The sequence below is a fragment of the Cnephaeus nilssonii genome (genome assembly GCF_951640355.1).
Source record: "Cnephaeus nilssonii genome assembly, chromosome: 2".
Taxonomy (NCBI): Eukaryota; Metazoa; Chordata; class Mammalia; order Chiroptera; family Vespertilionidae; genus Cnephaeus; species Cnephaeus nilssonii.
Genome location: NC_137073.1, coordinates 28,196,548 through 28,218,603, shown reverse-complemented (window position 1 = coordinate 28,218,603; position 22,056 = coordinate 28,196,548). Strand labels below are relative to the sequence as shown.

The following is a 22,056-nucleotide window of genomic DNA, read 5'->3' as shown; positions in this document are numbered from 1 at the left end:
AAGTCATCTTCAACTCCTTTCTGTGTAGCAATTCAGCTAAGTATTTCCCCAGAGTGAAAAAGAGATGGTCAGCATGATACTACGCAGAGAGCACTTGGACCCACATCCGGGGTTAATCTAGGCACTCCTACTCACCTATTTTTTTTTACGCTGAGCAAGTCAAACATTCTCTCCAAGTGGCTAATACCAGAGTTTTGGGGTCCAAGTGAAGTGCTTTGTAATATGGTAGTCAAATGGATGTTTATGGGCTCAGCTTCTGTGAATTAGCCCTCCCTTTGTTTTGTATATTAGAATTAAGGGTTTGAAAAAAGGTTGCTTTAGAATAAGGGAGAGCAGTAAGTGCCTACTGTGTGCCACCATGTTGTATACATTATTTCCAATTCTGTCAGCCTCTTAAGGTAGAATCATACTGACGAGGACCCTCACCCAAAGAGCTCAGAGATGCACACAGAGTCCATATGCTTTTCCTGGCACACTGAAGTCTTCCCAGTAGTTGCCCGGCCGGCGTGGCTCAGTGGTTGAGCATTGACCTATGAACCAGAGGTCACGGTTCAATTCCTGGTCAGGGCATATGCCTGGGTTGTGGGCTCCAACCCCAGTAGGGGGCGTGCAGGAGGCAGCCGATCAATGATTCTCATCATTGATGTTTCTATCTCCCTCTCCCTCTCTGAAATCAATAAAAAATATATATTAAAAAAAAAAAAAAAAGTCTTCCCAGTAGAAACTGCAGTCTGACGACAAAATGGGTTAAGGATGAGATAATGGAGGCACATCCGAGGTCAATTCCTGAAGGGGATGTTCCCTAACCTTTAAGGTCTGCATTTTGTGGGGCAGCCACACAAACCGTCCCTGAGCAGATCCTGATGTCCCGGTCCCAGCACTAGTGTGGGTGCACCGGTGTGCTGTTTCCTGATCACACCAAACACAGAAATGGCTCCCAGAGAAGCCGGTTGCTTTAGACCCTCTGGGCCTGGAGACCAAGTGAGCTCCAGAGGAAAATGGTCGCCTCATGCTGTCAGGCCTGGTCCCAGGTCACCCGAACTTCCCTTACCCTCCACCAGAGGTCACCGCTGGCGAGACTCCTGTGCGCTATCCCTTGCTGAGCCTTGGCCTGCATCCCGGGTTTGCTCTTGTGTTTTATTTTTGGCACCTCAGCCTTCCCTCATCAAGTAGCAAAGCACGAAGGAAGAGCAGCAAAATATCCTGCTCCGGCCACAACTGCAGTCCTCTGTTGTCCCCTCTCTCCAAGGGGCTCTGAGACCTTTGAGGTTCCTGTCAAGTCCACTCAAGGCCTGCGAGGACCTAACAGTGAGTAGCTGGGTCAGTGAGGGACAAAAGCCAGGCGGCAGACGGGATTAGGGGGAGCTGAGGGGTTAGAGAAGTAGAAACCCTGAAGTCCATTAGACCCTCTTCCCTTCTGAAGGCAGGTGGACCAGAAGAGTGGTGGCATTGACCCTGGAAGGCCCTCCGGAGGAGTTCAGGAAGTGGGTCCCTGTGACTGTGTTTCAGGCTGCGTTTTGGAAAGGACATTATGTTCCAGAAAGGATTAAACCCAGTTGGTGACCCTTTTCAAAGGGGTCTTGGGAAGAGTGTGGGGGATGCAGGTGGAGGCAGTGAACAGACCCATAAAATCAGCCACAAGTTAGGCCTAGAGCAAAAGGAGGGAACAAGAGAAACCTCCCCAGCCCACCCCAAGAGAGAGAGATGAATGCCTGGCCATGCGGTGGAATGCATCCCCAGCCGGGATGGCATCCTGGGTGGGTCCAGATGTATTCTCTGCCCGGGGAGGGCTGGGGGAAGGGAAAGAGCTGGTGCTACGCAGTGTTGAGAACTTATAAGGACTTGCCAGGAAATGAACTTGATGTTACAGGGAACAGACTCTCCTGTGCTCAGTTGGGGTTGCTGACAGGACAGAAGCAGCCTGCTGCTGGCAGGAGGCTTCTGATAACCAGACATCCAGCAGTGGGGACACCAGGCTTCCTGGAACAGCCAGCCTGAGTCCTGAGGCAGCCAGGGCTGCCACTTGGCTGGTCAGCAAATCAGCCCCTGTGACAAGCCAGGCCTCGTTGGGCCCAGTAAGGGCAGTAGGTATGGGACTAGAAGAGTTTGGGCCCTGCTCAGTGGCAGCTTGTGCCCATTTTCTGTCTGCTGTTCTTCCTGTTGATGGGTGACTTTCTCCATTCCTCAAATCATCCGAGGTCAGTACCCGGAGCTCAGCTCCTCTGGACAGGCCTGAGTGTCCTGGCTCTGTACTGCCCCACACTGTGGCAGGACCACTCAGGGCTCACTGGCCATCGCTAGTGGGACATGGGGCATTCTGCCGACAGGCCCTGCACCAAAGGAATACCTCCACCATCGACTCACATCCGGGGAGCAGCTCCTGCTACGTGCCTGCACTGGCTACATAAGAGGGGCAGGATGTCTGGGGCTGGGACATCCTAGACAAGATCACAGCTTAGTGGGGGACAGGACAGCACACACGGACAAGTGATAGCAAGCAGCTGGGACCAGGATTCCCCCATCAAGCTCTGCATCCCTCAGAGCATCTGGCACAGTGCTTTTCAAAGAAAATAAAAGAGCGGATGAATGCAAGATGATTATGAAAGTCTGGGTTAAGGACAAAATGAGTGAGGAAGGAGCATGTTCTGAAAGAAGGGGCGTTTTCAGGTCAGACAGGACTGGGGTAGATAAGGAGAGGCTGTAAGAGCAGCATATTAAGATCAAATTGCACAGCTTCCCACCTTTCCACAAGTGCAGAGAGCAGGCGGAAGTAAAGCAGGACCAGCCTCAGCCCCTCAAAGAGGAAAGGAAACCACTTTAATTTGCCCTCTGAAGAGGTTCTCTGTGGTTCTTTCTAAGTTTATTTTTATTGATTAATTTTAGAGAGAGAGGGGAGGGAGGGAAGGGGGAAGACACTGATTTGTTGTTCCACTTATTTATGCATTCATTGGTTGATTCTTGTATGTGCCCTGACCAGGGACCGAACCCATGACCTTGGCGTATTGGGATGATACTCTAAAATTCAGTGATTCCCAACCGTTTTTTGGCCATGCCCCACCTATGCATCTCTAAAATCCTGATTCTCCCACCCCCTGCATGACATGTAATTCTTATTATTCAAAAATTGAACTCCTATTCATGTGGAGGAAGCCTAAAAGGCCATTAACTTGGTCTAAACAAGCTTCCAAAGAACATGGCATCCATGAAAGAGAAAAATAAAAGAACAAAAGGACAGTTGAAGTACTGAGGAAGAAATCACTAAGAAATTGTTTTAAAAAATAATAATATGAAGTGATATGAAAAAATAGCAAATAAAGTTTCAAAACATAGAGAACTGAAATGCATAAATATGTCACAATATATATCTATATACTGTATATGAGGCCCCTAAAACCATAAGAAATGCAAAAAAGTCACTGTTAATAACTCAGTCTCGAATTGTCCCCCCTTAAAAATCTAATTGCCCCCCCCCGGGGTGGGGCATGTACCCCACTTTGGGAACCACTGCTCTAACCAAATGAGCTACTCAGCCAGGGCCTCGGTGGTTCTTTCTAAAACCAAGGCTGTGCCGGCCTCCTCAGAGCTAACCTTGGGGCCCGATGTCCACGCAGGCCTGGGCCCGGCTGACTATCCCTCCCACAGGGGGAGCAGCTTACAGTGAGAACGTGCAGGGAGCCATGGTCACCTGGACTCGCAGAAGTTTACAGCCAGTGGGAAGGACCATGCTGGACTCTTTTCAAAGCGTTTTTTCAGCTCCCAAACATTCATTTTGAACATTCACAATAGGCCAGCCCTGTGCCAGGCGAGACAAAGATGGGTGAAAACCGGTTCCCGCCCTCAAAGAGCACATCCCCCAGGCCCGGAAGGCTGACAGCGTCCTTCTGTTCCCTCTCAGAGCCCTTCAGAACCACCCCAAGGAGCTGAGCATGACGCGGGACGAGGCACAGCTGGACTCACATTCCACAGAGGGTTTCTACGAGAACTATGAGCCCAAGGAGATCCTGGGCAGGTAAGGCCCGGACCTTCCTCAGGAAACGCTGTCCTAGGCTCCCGCCGGCTCTGCCAATCTCTGCGGGACCCTGAGCACCGAGCCCATTTCCATCCCTCGGTTTGGGTCCTCCCCTCCTGACCAGGAAGGTAGGGTGCGAGTACCCAGACCAGTGACCTCTCCTGGCAAAGAGCTTCCCACAACCCTCACTGATGCTGGTGACAAGCACCTCCGAACCCAGCTTTGGGCCAGGGTCAGAGATCAGGGGTCAAAGGGAGCTTTTGGCCTTAAGGGTGTACGGCCTCTTTCTATGTGTGAAAGAACACTGAACGGGGAGTTAAGAGGCCTGAGACCAGGCTTGTTACTCATCAGCATCCTACTTCTCCCAAAAGCTCACCGGGAGTTGGGGGACAAGGCAGGACATCTTTGCTGTGGCCTGGACTTGGGGCACACCCTGAGGCCACCTGTCCTCTGCACCCCCAGGGGAGTTAGCAGTGTCGTCAGGCGCTGTATCCACAAGCCCACGCGCAAGGAGTATGCTGTGAAGATCATTGACGTCACCGGCGGGGGCAGCTTCAGCCCCAAGGAGGTGCAGGAGCTGCGAGAGGCCACGCTGAAGGAGGTGGACATCCTGCGCAAGGTGTCAGGGTACCCCAACATCGGTGAGTACTGGCTCCCAGCCACAGCGGGGTGCTCCACCATGCTTCTGCCCTGGTAACCCAAGTCAGGGAGTGCGGCCCACTATTCAGCTAGCCAGAATTGTCCAGAGTGTCTCCTGCACCCTGAGGCCCGCCGGCCCCGGCCCTGAGGCTTGAGGTTCCCAGCTCCAACCTCCAGGAAGACTGCTCCGGGGATTCAGCTCTAAGCCTCCTCTTCCAGCCAGACAGAAGGGGTCACAGGCAGGTCTGGGACTGGGCGAGGGCGGGGGAGTAGGGTGTGAAGTCCCTGGGCCTGCCCCCTCCCCTGGGGGGCCTCCTTGGAGTAGCATCCAGATACCCCCTCCATCTGTGCAGTCAGCCCCAGCAGCTTTAACCCCCTGCCCCTAGACCCCACTGCCTCTGCCCAGGCTCCTCTGCTCCCTGAGACAAGCCAGCCGTTTCCATTTCAGTACAGCTGAAGGACAATTATGAGACCAACACTTTCTTCTTCTTGGTGTTTGATCTGTAAGTACCCAGCCCTGGAGCCAGCCATACCCCGAGGCGCAGCAGCGGAGAACTTCATATTGTGGTCTCCCATCCAGCAGCCAGCCCGCTGCACTGTAGGTGCCAAGTAGGATCACAAGTGCTTTAGGCAGGTCAGCCCCTGGGGTCAGGCTGCCCGGCTTTGAATCCTGGGTCCACTATGTATGGGCTCGAGGTTTTCTTTCTTTTTTATTTTGTTGTTAATCCTCACCCAAGGATACTTTTTGCCATTAATTTTTAGAGAGAGTAGAAAGGAGGGAGGGAAGGGAGAAGAGGGAGAGAGAGAGAGAAATGTGAGAGAGACACGACTGGCTGCTCCCCCCCCACCACCACCACCACATGCACCCGACTGGGCCAGGGAGTAAACCCACAATCCAGAGACGTGCCCTTGACTGGGAATCAAGCCTGAGACCCTTGGGCTGATGCTCTATCCACTGAGCCACACTGGCCAGGGCATTATTGCCACTTTTGTTAGAAAAGGTTCCCAGCAAAAAGAACTCCCTGGCTCGTTGTTGCCCCACTCCACTGAGTCCTGGTTGAAGAACAGAAATCTCTCTGCATGGCTCACTGTTAAAGGGGTGTCTTGATTTCTCCATATATAACAGCTAATTTAGGGACTGGGTTTCTTGAGAAAATTATTCAGGTAGACTTTGTATTGCTGGAACATTTCCTATTGTGGCCATACTGAAGTGTGGCTTTACCTGGAGAAACAACGTAACTTGGCCTGTGTGTACAATTACGCGGCCAGCCCCAGGAAGGCAGAGCCTGCTGCTGTACCTTGCACAGTCCCCAGTACTTACAGGTAAACCTGCTGCTGCTGCTGCTGCTAATAGTGAGTTCTCCTAGTGTCTTTACATTGGGATTAAAATGACAAAAACGAGATTCACATGTTGCTTTTTTGGAACACAGTACAGATACTGTATAAAGCAAGGCTTACATCTGTTGTTTCTTCAAATGGAACCCCTCTCCCTGCCCTAGCAGCTAAGCTCAATGGTTTTCTTGCCTCTCTGTGACTCCCGCAACATCCCTTGTGCCCTAGGAATCCAACTGCTTTCCCTGGAGGAGCGGGGGAGAGGGGGCAGGATGCACCTTTCCTATGTAACGCACGGAGACTTTCCCAGGGACCCTCCAGACTGGACCAGCCGCAGCTGTCCCAGCTCCGCTCAGTGGCCCTGCCCTTGGGGGCAGCTCAGATGTCCCTAACCTTTGAAGAAGTTACTTGGGGAATCTATTTTTAATGCTGCCCCAAGTTGCCCTCCAGGTTATAACTAGATTTTTCTAACGGAGACCTCTTTATAGAGCATCTCAAGAAGTGAGAAGAGCCCTAACTGGTTTGGTTCAGTGGATAGAGAGTTGGCCTGCGGACTGAGGGGTCCCGGGTTCGATTCTGGTCAAGGGCATGTACCTTGGATGAGGGCACATCCCCAGTAGGAGGTGTGCAGGAGGCAGCTGGTCGATGTTTCTCTCTCATCGATGTTTCTAACTCTCTATCCCTCTCCCTTCCTCTCTGTAAAAAATCAATAAAATATATGTTTTAAAAAAGGAAGTGAGAAGATTGAACTGCAATTCTTTTTTTTTTTTTAAATATTTTTTTTTATTGATTTCAGAGAGGGAAAGATAGAAACACCCATGATAAGAAAGAACCATAGATCAGTTGCCTCCTGCACGCCCCCTACTGGGGATCGAGCCCGCAACCCGGGCATGTGCCCTGACCTGTGCCCTGACTGGGAATCGAACCTGTGACCTTCTGGTTCAGAGGTCGATGCTCAACCACTGAACCACGTCAGCCTGGCTGAACTGCAATTTTTAATCCTAACAGGCACAATGCTCCTCCAATACTCAACACTCCTTCCATTTGTGCCTGAAAAATGCCAGGATACTCCTGTCCTTCTGATCTGGGTCTGGGCCCTTGGGGGGCCGTGGGCCAGTTTTTCATCTCCTAGCCCTCGCCTTTGGCCCTGACAGATCTGTTCATGCTGTCACTCCCACAGATGGGAGAGACCCTCATACTGACGCCATACCACCCCTCCAGCCTACCTTGCTCTTCTCCCAATCTTCCCAACCTCTCCACTCACTTCCCAGCTCCTCCCTGCAGACCCTGGTCCTTTGCCTCTGGAGGGATTAGGGTGAGAAAGAGCTCTCTGGGAGCAGGCTGAGAAGGGGGTGGTCTTGGGGTCAATCCAGCTACAAACCCTCTGTCACCACAGGATGAAGAAAGGGGAGCTCTTTGATTACCTCAATGAGAAGGTCACCCTGAGTGAGAAGGAAACCAGGTGAGGGTCCACTTGCCCCTCTCCCCACTCCCTGCCCAAGTCCCAGTGTGACAGGCACCCAGGTCTTGGGGGGTGTGCGCCGCTAGCTTTGTGACCTCCCTCCTTGGCTCAGCCCGGTGGTCCCAGCCTGCCCTCTCTCATGTGCAGTCGGGCTGGTGTGGGGGCTTTGGTCTCCCTGCCTGCCACCTGACCCTGCAGAGGAGATCCGAGTGACACGCGCCTGTCCGCCCCAGGAAGATTATGAGAGCCCTGCTGGAGGTGATCTGCACCCTGCACAAACTCGACATCGTGCATCGGGATCTGAAGCCTGAGAACATCCTCTTGGACGATGACATGAACATCAAGCTCACAGACTTCGGCTTTTCCTGCCAGCTGAAGCCAGGAGAGAAGCTACGAGGTCCGGTAACGAGGCCTGGGCCCATACCAGGGGCTCAGGCTTTCTCACCAACGCTCCCAGGAAAGAGGTTGTCGGGGATCCGCCCCTAAATCCCCCCAGAATAAAAGTCCTATCATTTCCGGGTTCGGTGCCTTTGCAGGTAGGTCCTCTTCTCAGGACTGAGTTGAGCCAGGTTCCCACGGCCCGAGTTCTAGGCCACAATAGTTAGATGTGACCAGGGAACCGACAGGCCCCAAGTGGGTGGCTCTATGAGCCAGCTCTGGCCCCTGCCCTGGGCCCTGAAGTTGGCCAGTGCTAGGAGAGTCCCAGTCCAAGCACTATTTCTGTGCCATCTTGTTTCTTCGGACCTTCTCCTTCCAAGTGCCCCCTGCTGACCTACCCTGATGGTAACTGTTCCCGCAGAGATCTGTGGGACCCCCAGTTACCTGGCCCCCGAGATCATTGAGTGCTCCATGAACAGTGACCACCCGGGCTACGGGAAGGAGGTGGACATGTGAGTGTGTTGGGGGGAAGGGACAGGGATGCCACCACGGCGGGAACACCTGGCTGGGGAGGGGAGGACCTGGCCGGAGCTACAGCCAGTCCCCCTGCCTTCCCCCCACCCACCTGGTGCCAGGTGGAGCACAGGGGTCATCATGTACACCCTCCTGGCTGGCTCCCCGCCCTTCTGGCACCGGAAGCAGATGCTGATGCTGAGGATGATCATGAGTGGCAACTACCAGTTTGGCTCCCCCGAGTGGGATGATTACTCGGACACCGTCAAAGACCTGGTGAGGAGCCAGGCCCGCTGGCTCCCGGGCTCAGGCGAGGGCCAGTCCACCGTGGGGGGAGGGGAGCGTGCCGGGCACAGGATGGAGGGGTCTGCCAGCCGACCCCACGGCCTCTGAAGTGCTGGCAGGGAACCCGCCTTGCCGTTTTCACTACCCACCCCGTTCCCTCAGGTTTCCCGCTTCTTGGTGGTGAACCCCCAGGGCCGCCTCACCGCAGAAGAGGCCTTGGCGCACCCCTTCTTCCAGCAGTATGACGCGGAGGAAGTGCGGCACTTCAGCCCCCGGGGCAAGTTCAAGGTATCGAAGCTCCCTTCCCACCCAGGGCCCTGGAGTCCAAGCCCCCCGGGGGTCACTACTCACACTGCTTACACGCGAGGGTTTCCAGGGCACCTGCCCTTCCCCTCCCACCCACCTGTGATGGTTCCCAGAACTCTGGCTCCCGGGAAGACAGATGTCACCTGACAGTCTAAACGCCTGCCGGTACCGGTAGGGCAGGAAGTGGGGGAACATTGGGAAGGACCCAGCGGGGGCTGCTCCAGGCTCAGTCCTGGCCCTCCCTCCGCAGGTGATCGCTCTGACAGTGCTGGCTTCGGTGCGGATCTACTACCAGTACCACCGGGTGAAGCCTGTGACCCGGGAGATGGTCATGCGCGACCCCTACTCGCTCCGGCCTCTGCGCCGACTCATCGATGCCTGCGCTTTCCGAATCTATGGCCACTGGGTGAAGAAGGGCCAGGAGCAGAACCGGGCTGCGCTCTTCGAGAACACACCCAAGGCCGTGCTGCTCTCCCTGGCTGAGAAGGACGACTGAGGTGCTGGCAGGAGGGGTGGGGGGGAGGGGCAGGCAGGGAGGGGAAGCCACAGAAACACTCGTGGAGAGAATGAGATTGTGCCGGGGAGGCACTTGGTCCAGGCCAGGACCCCTGGACCTGGGCCACTCGCCCCTCAGAGGCTCTGCACAAGCGAAAGGCGCTCCCATCACAATGCAGCTGGGGCCTGGCCACAGAGGAGGGCACTGGAGCCTTCCCGCTTCTCAGTTTCTGCTCAGGGGAGGCCCAGAGTTACTGACCCGCGGATGCACTTCCCTTAGGGCCCCGGGGTGAGGAGAACACAGACAGCCGTCTGAGATACACAATCACAGGAGATTTCACTGACCGCACCATGTCCAGTGACCCCATGGGAGCAGGTTCTTCTCAAGGGGACAGGTTTCCAGAGGCATAAGGAAGCCCTTATGTAATTAACAACAGAAAGGGACACTTCTCAGGTTTGTCTTTCTGGAGTACCATTTACTTTGTGACTCGCAGGAGGCACAGTTTGGCCTGGTAAATGTCTGGTTCTCCTATACCCTTGGAAGACTGAATTGTGCTTTTAAGAGCCCCCATTTCTCCATTTCACATACAGAGAGTGGAAATCAAGCTCCTTCAGAGGCACACAGAAACACTCTACAAACGCAGGAAGCATTTCCTTTCCACAGCAATTTGCTGGGAAAACAGAGAGCTGGGGAAATTCTGCCCGAAGAAACAATGTCAGACCCCTGACGCAGACACCGAGAAAGGGGGAGGGAACAGACTTAAAATGATTTTAACAAACTGCCTTTAAGAGGACTCTGCCCCATTTGTTTGAGTACTTGGCCCCTGTAAGGGTGATATTTGACCTCTAATTAAAAACACCCAGCTCCGGCCACAATCAGGGAGGTGGGGCCCTTCACCAAGACACATGGCCTCCCCTGAGGCGAGAGGCCTCTCCCGCCCACCTGCCACCTGCCCACAGGTGAGAGGTGCCTGTCAAAAGGGGTGGAGGAGGGGAAGGTGGACGTTGAAGAGCTTGGTTGTTTGAAATGTGGCCAGCGAGTGGCATGGGGCACTCTTCTTGGCTGTGCATGGCTGCTCACAGCTCCCCAGGCAGTCGGCCTATGTTGGAAGCACAGCGGAAGCCTAGGTTGTCAGACGCTGAATCTGGAGTGTTGCCCATCCTGCCACCAGAGAAGGGGAGAGAGAATGAACATGTTGAGAAAGGGGCCTTGGGCCTTACCCAACTTTCCTCTTCCACCTCCCAGGGCCTGCTGCGACCTGGGGGGGCGGGGAGGGAGGGCAAGGACTGGGGAGGGCGTGGTCTGGACAGAAGCCTGGTCAGAGGGCAGTCCCTGGGACAGGAAGTGGCCTTGGGACAGGGTGGAGGAAGTGACTGAGAGACTGAGCTGGAAGGCAGGAGAGGCCATGACTAGTAACTGTGACTTTGGTAGTTGGGAGTAACTCAGCCAAAAAAACCTGTCGGCAGTAAGTGAGATTATCACAGCGCCAGTCAGTTCTCCATACTTTTCAAAGAAGTTTCACGTGAATTCCCGCGTTTGCCATTTCCCAACTGCTCTGGAAGGCAGGATGTGTTCACCATTTTAGAGACCCAGGAGCAGATACTAGGAAGACTTAAATGTCTTGCCCAAGGCTAATTACTGCTTCAACAGCACAACAGAATCAATGTCAAACCCAATTTCCTGGTTTCTAGGACAGTACTTTTTCTACCCCTTTGTCCTAAAAAAGGTGAGAGAATTCAGGGGCCTTTGTGGGTCAAATCTGATATCCTGAGTGGCCTCTACAGTCCTTGTGGAGCCAAAGAGTAGGAGGAGTTGCAGGGAGATCAACCAAAATAAATCTACAGGCAGACGAAGCAGAAAGTCCTAGGAGGGGACCAGGAGCCTGGGACTCTTCAATCCAGGTGCCGCCACTAGCCACCTGTGTGAAATGAGCAGGTCCCAGGACCCTCCTGAGCCCGTTTTTAACTTGATTGTAAATCAAAATGGTTGTAGAAATGATGCTCCATGTGCCCGCCTGTTTGAAGAGTCAATATTTCCATGACCCATGGCCATGACCTATGGATGTGGCCATTCTACTTCCCTCCCTCCGCACACCTACTTATGAGAACAAGCAGAGAAGCCCATGTAACTGAGATGCTGGACACAGAGTCGCCCTGGGTGCTGAGGGCTGAGAAGAAGAGGCACAGGTTGTCCTGGACTGTTTTGTTTTTCCCAGCAAGCGCTGCCTGCTTCCCTTTCGGTACCCACATCTCCTGGTGGGAGCGGAGATGCAGAAGCAGTGCCAACCCCAGCTGTGGTGCCACCTGTGCTCTGGGAGGCCGCCTCCAGCCCCTCAGCCCTCAGCTACCAAGCTCCTCACCTGGTGGTGACCCGGGCCCGGTGATTGGCAGAGCCGTCGGATGTGTCAATCCAGGATGCCCCCCGGAGGACACGCATATCCTGGTTTGCACCCTGGTATGGTGACGCTGTCCACTCCCACACGTTGCCCACGAGGTCATAGAGCCCTGAAGCGCAGCAGGTGGGTCAGTTCCCCGCTGGGAAGCACCACGCACACCTGCTGCCCGTCAAAGCCCTGGGAGCAAATACTGCCCCGGGTGCTTCTCTCTGCCTCCTCCCTCAGGCAGAATGCTCCCGCCAGCCACGTGTGGGTGCTGATGGGGACCCGATGAGAAATCTTACCATAGTTATTCTGTGGGGGGAACGCGTTCACTGGGGAGACCCCATGGAAGCCGTCCTCAGCCTTGTCACCCTTGGGGAACTTCCCCTGAGGAGAGGAGATTTAGGATAAAAGATTTACTCTCCTGTCCCATGGCAGGTGTTCCTGCCTGCCCACAGGAGAACCAAGGCCATCTGGAACAGGGGGAAGGGCACGTGGCAGTGGCCCGAGGTTCCCAACCTGAGCTCCCAAACCAGCTGCCTCTGGTCCTCCACCACGACCTCCAGCTGGATCAGGAAGTGTGTGGTTTCCCTGTGCTCGCTGTGGTCCGTGTCAAGCCCATCCCACTCCCACCGTCTCCATTCTCAGAGACTTCATCCCCTCGGCCTCGAACCCCGTGCTCAGAGCCTTGGGAAGAAAGGCTCTTCCTCTCCTTCTCCATGCCCGGCACCCTCCACCTTCTCAGGAACCACCTCTTTCTCTTCTGCCACCAACGGGTTTAACTCTGCCTCATCTGCCCTGACTGTACCTTTCTCATCTCTTGCTCTTTACCACCAAAGCTCTTCAAAAAGTAACCTATATTTGCCAATGCAATTTATTTAACTTGTTCACGCCTCTCATTAAAATTGGGTTCAGCTGCCACGACTCTATGGAAATTGCTCTTATGAAAGGGAGATGAAGGGGCTATAATTTACTCAACAACTACTATGTGCTAGGGCTGCTACACTTATGTCTTCTAATTTAATCCTTGCAAGGTTGTGAGGCAAGTATCCTCTCCCTTTAAGAAACTAGCAACTGAGGCTCAAAATGGTTAATTTGTCAAAGATCAAACAGTGTATGTCAGATTTCTCTTTCTGCAAAGCTCTGGTCCAGTCTGAAAGGTCCAGTCTCTCTCTCTCAGGCCCCTTTCAATGCTTCCCCCTGAAATACTGAGGCTGAGCTCCCCTCACTCTACAGGTCTCCTGGCCAGTGTGGGAGGGCGGGATCATTCTTCCCTAAGGTACGTGCTTATGACTCGCAAGCTACTAGCTCTGACCCAGACTTCTGTCCTAAATTTCAGACTCATATTTTCAACCGCTGACTGAACATATAAAAGACCCAAAGGCATCCTAAGCTAAGCTGATCCTAACCAAGTTCTATCCCTCTGACCCAACAAGCATATTATCTCTTGGATAATGGTGGCATCATCACTCTGTTGCCCAAGCTTGGATTCATGCTTGAGTCCAAGTCTCTTCCACCCCGCCACATTCGATTAATTACCAAACCATGTCTATCTTCTCAGACATGCCTCTCCCATTGGGCTTCCTCTCTATTCCACTTCCACTTAATTCCAGTGTTTATAATCATCTAGACACCCCCTGCCACCTCTGCAGCTCTACTTCATCTGGTCCTGCACAGTTAGCAACAGTTAGCTTCCCCCAAGTTGACATCTGATGTTGTTACTCCCCTGTATAACCACCTCCATTGGTTCCCCCCTGCCTAGAGGGTAAAATCTAAAACCCTATCTTGGCGCATCTGCTACAAAATCTGCCTCCAACCCACTGTCTACTTCATCTCCTAACACCCCCCCGCCGAGCCCCCACCATTTCCCTATGCTCCAGCCGCTCTGAATTTGACATGTTTCCAAACACACAGTACCCTCTCCTAATATAATGGCAACACTCATGCTGTTGTGCTTGACACACCCTTTCCTCCTCTTTTCACTTAGCAAACTCCTATCTGATCAGCTCAAATGTCACCTCTGTACGCTCAGGCAATGAATGATTTCCTCCCGCGCACACTCTGCACTACCGCCTTGTCTTCTGCTTCGCCCCTTTCCCAGCTTTGGGACACAGCCCTCTGAATCCCACACCTAACACAATGCCTAGCTGACAGCAGGCCTCGATGCTCTGAGAAAGGACAGGAGTGAGGAATGCATGTCTTACCTGCCACAGGTTGGTGCGGTTTGGCTGGAACTTGTTTCCCCAGGGATAAACCTGACCTGCGGGAGAGCAAGGAGACAGCATTGGAGGGAGAGGTGAAGAGTTGGGAAAGACAGAGAGAGCGAGGGAACCGAAAGGAGGTTATTTTTATATCCTATGCCCATCCCTTCCACTCACTGCATTGCATTCGGAGCCCCGCCTCCTGCATTACCCCAGGGCAGTGCAACCCTAGGTGTGGTTCTGATCAGTGTGTCTGTAAACCACCTGTGACCAGTGCATGTTGAGATCAGTGCAGAAATTGAGAGTAACCATTGAGAAACTTGTTCGTTGGACTTCGATTGGCTGAATGAACAAGCAACCTCATTTATCACATTAATAACTTTGACTATTGGTATAGCCGGTGTTCATTCAAACTGTAGAGGTTGAATATGGGGAGTTGCTATTTCACTCTCATAACTTTTTTTAGTGAGCATTGCAGAACAACTAAGTTATGAGCAAAGAGCAATTTTTTATATTAATATTGGTCTGAGATAGATTAGAAATAAAAATAACAACAGCAACTGGTCCTTCACCACACTCTCTAAGAAGCACTGCTCTAGGGAGCATGGACCCTTCCCACTCTTCAAAGACCCCCATGCAGGGCAGGATGGAGAGAAGAACAAAGGGGAATCGCCTTGGTATCTCTATACCCTTTAAGCCCCCTCGGGCAGCAAACTCCCACTCTTCCTCAGTGGGCAGCCGTTTCCCCTGCCATGCACAGTAGGCCCGCGCATCATTCCAGCTCACGTGTACCACTGGGAGCTCCAGTCTCTCTCGGATGCCAGAGCCGGGACCTGCAGGCTGACAGCCAGGAGGAAGTGAGACAGGCTCTGGGAGCTCAGGGAAGTCTGAGGAAGGCTAGGCTTAGGGGACCTAAGTTCCGCTTTTAACACTAGGGGAAGCAAAGACATTGGAAGAGAGCTTGGTGAGTGAGGAGAGGTCCAGAACGAAGAGACTACACATGAGACGGACAAGAAAAATGGGATGGGTGATGGGAAGAGGACTAGGAAACAGGGTTTCTTGGTTGTTTTCCTGAAACTTCTTTTAACTCAGTATTCCTAGATGGGCAAGGGGTCTAGGGCAGCCAGCCCTCCAGGGGTAGAAAACAAGGTGGAGGAACCAACCCTTACCTGCCTCCAGAATGCCCTTTCCACTGGAAGCCACCAGAGAACAGGCTACGAAGAAGAAAGAGCATGACTAAAAAGAGGAGCATGACTGCGAGATGCTCGAACCCACCATGGGCACCTTCCCGACTGACACACAGGAGGCCGAGCAGACCCTTCGGGCCGGGACTCAGGGCGTCCAAGTGAGGCTGTGTCTGGAATCTCTGAAGCCTGCCATCTCACAGCCCTCATTAGGGGGAGGCTTGTCAGGATGTTCTGCTCGTGCAGGATGTATCTTGAGCCCCATATGTATCTATCTGGATCTTTACAGTCTCTCTACCCAGAAACCAGCTCAGGGCTCACTTCCTGGGCGTGAGTATTCGCCTGACCCTCCCAGGGAGGGCTTCTCTCGCTTCCTCCCTGCCTCCCGCTCTCAGGTCTGATTTCTCCGTGGCCCAGGTGACCCCGCGCCCCACATGCTGCTATGTCCAGGTCCCACTCCCGTTGTTCCCTCAACTCCAAGCCCAGGTTTTCTCACCTTCATCGGCTGAGTCGCTTTGTTTCTAAGCTCATCGGAGACAAAGTCCTCAAAGACAAAGCTCCACCCAAACGTCTCGGCCTCTGTCCGGTACTTTTTCTCCCTGACAAACTCCCTGAAAAGAGAGATTTCGCTTGGCTCAGCGGAAAGGGCTCTGTGCTCCACCCTCACCTCTCCTGCTTCAGAAGAGCTCACCTAGCCTCATCCTGTAGGTCCCACATCACAGAGGTCCCATGAACTCCAAGGAATTCACCTGAAACCCCCCTGAGCAGGAGATTTTCTTTTAAAATCTGTTGCTGTGTGTGTAATTCACATACAGTAAAATTCAGTCTTTTTAGGGTATGCTTTGTGACTTTGACAAAGCATACAGTCACCACCACAATCAAGAACCAGAGCAGTTCCATCAAACATACCCCCAAATTCCTCTGGGCCCCTGTTTTTTGTCCCTATGGTTTTGCCTTTCCTGGAATATATACTTTCACATAAATTGAACTACACAGGATGTAGTTTTTGGGTCTGGCTTCTTTCACTTAGCGTAATGCTTCTGAGCTTCATCCTTGTTGTCAAAGGTATCCGAGTTTGTTCCTTTTTGTTGCTGAGTAGTATTCCATTGCATGGAGGTACCATATTTGGTTTACTCATTCACCAACTGCAGGTCGTGTGGGTTATCTCCAGTTTTTAGAGATTATAAAAATAAAGCTGCTGAGTAGATTTAAGGGTGGGGCATGGTTTCTTTTCTGAAAGGTCTTTCTTACATACCTAATTTCATGAGAGGGAGGCAGAACAGGTGTTATCATCTCCATCTAACAGAATAAAGAAACTGAGTCAAATAAAAATGAGTTGCTGAGAAAACAAAAACAAAAGAACCCTAACCAGTTTGGCTCAGTGGATAGAGCGTTGGCCTGCGGACTCAAGGGTCCCGGGTTCGATTCTGGTCAAGGGCATGTACCTTGGTTGTGGGCACAAACCCAGTAGGGAGTGTGCAGGAGGCAACTGATCCATGTTTCTAACTCTGTATCCTTCTCCCTTCCTCTCTGTAAAAAAATCAATAAAATATATTTAACAAAAAAAAGAAGAAAAAAAAAAGAAAAAAATTGAGTTGCTGAGATTTGAGAATATATTTTCATATAGCTTGGTATGGTTTAGCAAATCTCGGCACACAGATTACTAAGGTGAGATGGGTGGTTTTCATTATCACCTCGTCTGTGCCTTGTCTGATATAAGAAGGTATTATTCACCAATCAGAGGGTCATTGAGAATAGAGGAGTTGATCAGATTTGGTAGCAATAGCTATTTGCCAGCCTCAGATCATCTGAACAGTCTGAGAATCTTTTACAGAGAGGAAGACAAAGTCGGGTTCTAAGCAAAGTTTGGGAGCTTACTAGAGGTGACATTATATTTCTACCATATTCTAGGTCATAATTTGAAATCTAAAAGGTGCATACTGTGCAGCTATCTATTTTGGGTTGTCATGATATGGTACAAGTATGATCAGAAGTGATTTCTCCTTCAATTTTAACAACTTTGCCGAAACCGGTTTGGCTCAGTGGATAGAGCGTCAGCCTGCGGACTGAGGGGTCCCGGGTTCAATTCCGGTCAAGGGCATGTACCTTGGTTGTGGGCACATCCCCAGTGGGGGGTGTGCAGGAGGCAGCTGATTGATGTTTCTCTCTCATCGATGTTTCTAATTCTCTGTCCCTCTCCCTTCCTCTCTGTAAAAAATCAATAAAATATATTTTAAAATTTTTTAACAACTTTCCTGTTTAAAATACGTTTTAAAAGTACGTATAAATGCCCTAACTGATTTGGCTTAGTGTATAGAGCATCGGCCTGTGGACTGAAGGGTCCCAGGTTCGATTCTGTTCAAGGGCACATGCCTGAGTGTGGGCTCGATCCCCAGTGTGGGGCATGCAGAAGGCAGCCGATCAATGATTCTCTCTCATCACTGATGTTTCTCTCTCTCACTCCCTTCCTCTCTGGAAAAAAAAATTAATAAAAGCACATATAAGTAGTACACATGGTATTGTAGAAAAATGAGAAAATACCAAAAAAATGAGAAATTAAAAAGAAATTAAAATCATCCATTATCACACCAACTAATATATATCATTCCATATTATTCCTGGCCCCCACTCCCCAACTCTCCCACCCCGTTTGACAAGGTGCTTCACTGTAATCATTGTCATTTGGAAGTCACAAAAACATGAGCAAAATCTGTTAACTAATGCACTTCCACTTTTTTAATGCATCTACATTCTATATACACAGTTTTTTAAAAATGTGTATGGGATCATAAGCTATATATTATTTTGTAAGCTACTTTCTTCATTTAACATCTCATAACTCTTTTTAAATATATATATTTTAATATATTTTTATTTATTTCAGAGAGGAAGGTAGAGGGATAGAGAGATAGAAACATCAATGAGAGATGAGAAAGAAACATTGATCAGCTGCTTCCTGCACTCCCCCTGCTGGGGGTGGAGCCTAAACCTGGGTATGTGTCCTGACAGGGAATGGAACCGTGACCTCCTGGTTCATGGGCCAACACTCAACCACTGAGCCATACTGGTTGGGCTCATAATTCTTTTTTGACAACAGGATTTTAAATGCCTGCTAAGTATCATTATATTGATACAATATGTTTAAATAATCCTTAAATTGTTAATAGTTGTTTACAATGTCATCTTTTTAGCTAAATGTTTTTGGACAACTTTAATTCTTTCCTTCAGACAAATCCCTAGAGGTGGAATCACTGAGTCAAAGGGCCTGAGGAGTATACCAACAATCCTATGCTTATTTCAGTGTGTCTCCTGAATCAATTTTCCCCCATAATCTTTTATCTTGAAAAGTTTTAACTCCACAAATGTAATATTTAAGTCGTTTCCCACATTTGCTTTATTATCTTCCCAGTCCCTCTCTTTCCCCCATCCTCTCTATATAATCACCCCTGTACTATTTTTTTTAATGAATCTTTTTTAAAAACATGCTTTTACTGATTTTAGAGACAGAGGAAAGGAAAGAGGGAGAAAAAGAGGGAGGGAGGGAAGGAGGGAGGGAAGAAGAAATATCAATGTGAGAAAGAAACATAAATTAGCTGCCTCCTGCATGCACCCTGACTGGGGATCAAACCCCCAACTCGGTTATGTGCCCTGACAGGGAATTCAACCAGTGACCATTTGGTGTATGAGACAACACTCAACCAACTGAGCCACACCAGCCAGGGCACATACTTGTGCCATTTGAAGATAAGTTACAAAACATATCACCTTGAGGAAACTAAGGCGTTTCAACTTGGCTTCTTAGAATGAGTTAGAACCACAATGTTTGACTCCTAAAACAACATCGCTTCCCAAAGTACTAGTAAATATAAAGGGAATGTAAGGCACTTTGCTGGTATGACCCTTGTCCCAGTCCCTTCTCCCCTGTTGAAGAGATTTCTGTGGAGTGTGTCACTTTTGCCCATAATCCTTATGCCATTCCCAGTGCAATGGAAAATCCACTGGCTCAAGAATCAGGGAATGTGAGTTACAGGCTCAAGTCTGCCATTAACAGAGAGTAAGGTAAACATTTTTGGACTTCAGATTCTTCACCTAAAAAAAAGTAGATACACTTATCCCACAGTATTATTGCAAAGGTATGTGATAGTGAACAAGCCATTTTCCTTCTAGAGATTAAGAATAAAGATTTGAGCCCAGCCTGTGTGGCTTAGTGGTTGAGCATCGATCCATGGACCAAGAGGTCACCAGTTTCTTTTTTTTTTTTTTAAATATATTTTATTGATTTTTTACAGAGAGGAAGGGAGAAGGATAGAAAGTTAAAAACATCGATGAGAGAGGAACATCGATCAGCTGCCTCCTACACACCTCCTACTGGGGATGTGCCCGCAACCAAGATACATGCCCTTGACCGGAATCGAACCTGCGACCCTTCAGTCCATAGGCCGACGCTCTATCCACTGAGCCAAACCGGTTTCAGCGGTCACCAGTTTCTATTCCCAGTCAGGGCACATGCCCAGGCTGTGGGCTTGATCCCCAGTGAGGGGCATACAGGAGGCAGCCAATCGATATTGATGTTTCTCTCTCATTAATGTTTCTATCTATCTCTCCCTCTCCTTTCCTCTCTTTCTAAAATCAACAAAAACATATTAAAAATAAATAAAATAAACTTATGAATTGTTTAAAAAAAAAGAATGATGATTTAAAAGAGCCTTTACTCCTGAAAGAATACCCGATATACCTGAAATCTTTGTTGGTGACAGGAAATATGTCGATGGCAAAAGGTTTTACTGTCACCTCCCGGACAGGTCCTTCACCATCTCTGCCATCTGGTGAATTTGTTCCCATCTGGAATCTCCCACCTGGTAGCTGAACCATGCTTGTCACCTGCCCATCCCCTGCAGAGGAAAAAGAGTGTCATCAGTAATATATGAGTATGTAAAAAATAAGTGGCAATATTTGGATCATAGGTAATACTCATAAAACTGAGTGTTCTTAAAAAAAAATGGAGGCTTAAAATTTTGGCTTTAAATTCTTGTTCTGGCCCTCACTGGTTTGGCTCAGTGGACAGAGTACTGGCCCTTGGACTGAGGGTCTCGGGTTTGATTCTGGTCAAAGGCACATACCTTGGCTGCAGCCTCGATCACTACCCCAGGTCAGGGTGCATGTGGGAGGCAACCATTCAATGTCTCTCTCACGTTGATGTTTCTCTGTCTCTCCTCCTCCCTTCCACGCTCTCTGAAAGTCAATCGAAAAAACATCCTTGGGCCCTAGCAGGTTTGGCTCAGTGAATAGAGCATTGGCCTGAGGACTAAAGGGTGGCCTGTGAACTGAAACGTCCCAGGTTCAATTCCAGTCAAGGGTGCATGCCCGGGGTTACCGGCTCAATCCCCAGTAGGGGGTGTGCAGGAGGCAGCCAATCAATGATTCTCTCTCATCATTGATGTTTCTCTCTCTCCCTCTCCCTTCCTCTCTGAAATCAATGAAAATATATTGTAAATAAATAAATAAATAAATAAATAAATAAATAAAAGACATCCTCGGGTGAGGATCAACAACAACAACAAAAAAACCCCATGCAATAAATTCCTGTTCTGCCACTTAATTTGCTGGGTGACCTTAGGCAAATTACTTAATCTGAGTTTCAATTTCTTCATTTATAAAATAGGAATAGCATCTATCTCATAGGCATAGCTGCATGAATTCAAATAACATGTAAAATGCTGAGCACATGGTAGGTTTTCAACAAGTGTTTATTTTCTTACCTTTCTATTCCTCTACACAAAACCCCCTGTCCCAGCTAGGTAAATCTAGACACTATTCCCTAAAATATATCTAGCACCTTTCTACCCATACTTCTGCTCATGCTGTTTTTCACTGTCTTTCTTTCCACTTGTTGAACTCATCAGTTCTTACCATTATATCACGTACTCCAGAAAAGAAAGGACTACCTCTATTTTGCCATTGTACCCCTGACCCCTAGCACAAGTGCACAATAATTATCATAAAATAATTGAACGAGCTCCTTCATACTTGCTGTTTGTATGCCTCAAAAAGTCAAATTAAAAGGATCTTTAATTTGACCCCCTTACTTAACAGGAGGGAAATCAGGACCTAAAGAAGAAAGTGACTTAATGAGGCAAACAGGAAAATCTCAGAACAAAAGGGAATTAAGAAAAAAACATACAATTGCAATGCATAAAGTGTATTTTGACACTAATTCAATAAGTAAACTATAATTAAAAAACACAGTAGGTAAATCTGAACACTAACTGGATGTTAATTTTGTAGGCGGAAAATGGTATGGTTTGTTTTTTTTTCGTGCTTGTCTTTTTGGCTATTCAAGCTGAATTATTTACGAATAAAATTGTATAATACCTGCATTCACTTCAGCATGATCCCAGGAGAGGGGAAAGTGGGTTACCAAAGTAGCAAGATTAGCCATAACTTGGCAACTGTTAAACTGGGTGATGGGTACGTAGGGGGCACGTTTAGTTATAATCTGTTCTTTTACTTTATGCTTGAAAGATTCCAAAATAGTAAATAAAATACAGTATGAGCTGTTATTAGCCGCGCTGGGCTGGCCGTCTCCGGGATGTACCTCAGGCTGCTCCAGCCGACTAGGGCTACAGTCTTCCCCAGAGGGGCAAAGCGCCCCACCCCTTCCCTGGTAATCCCTGGGACAGAAGCGCTAGGGCTAAGTGGGCAGGCCAGCACACTGACCTAGCTCGATCCACGGGCCGGACAGGAGCGACAGCAGGGTCAGCAGCAGCGAGGACCTCATAGCACCGCAGCACCAGGAACTGGGTATACACCATGACTCTGCTGCGCATGCGCCCTACACGCACTACGTCCTGGCCCACACTGCCCCCTGGCGCAT

General features: G+C 50.0%; 2 protein-coding genes across 2 annotated transcripts; one reads left to right on the top strand and one right to left on the bottom strand.

Moving 5' to 3' along the window:
- Positions 1–1,146: 1,146 nt before the first annotated feature.
- Positions 1,147–11,689, top strand: PHKG1 (phosphorylase kinase catalytic subunit gamma 1). The gene is made up of 11 exons (XM_079796817.1): positions 1,147–1,308; positions 3,896–4,009; positions 4,472–4,650; positions 5,097–5,151; positions 7,377–7,442; positions 7,676–7,839; positions 8,242–8,332; positions 8,456–8,609; positions 8,781–8,906; positions 9,175–9,421; positions 11,636–11,689. The coding sequence occupies exons 2-10, from the start codon at positions 3,927–3,929 to the stop codon at positions 9,418–9,420; spliced, it is 1,164 nt and encodes a 387-aa protein (XP_079652943.1). The 5' UTR covers positions 1,147–1,308; positions 3,896–3,926; the 3' UTR covers position 9,421; positions 11,636–11,689.
- SUMF2 (sulfatase modifying factor 2) lies at positions 9,875–21,999 on the bottom strand. The gene is made up of 9 exons (XM_079796828.1): positions 21,900–21,999; positions 19,918–20,074; positions 15,679–15,793; positions 15,168–15,212; positions 14,688–14,838; positions 14,002–14,057; positions 12,100–12,184; positions 11,780–11,924; positions 9,875–10,581 (listed from the first exon to the last, which is right to left on the bottom strand). Exons 1-9 carry the CDS (start codon positions 21,958–21,960, stop codon positions 10,497–10,499), a joined length of 900 nt encoding a protein of 299 aa, XP_079652954.1. The 5' UTR covers positions 21,961–21,999; the 3' UTR covers positions 9,875–10,496.
- Positions 22,000–22,056: the final 57 nt, after the last annotated feature.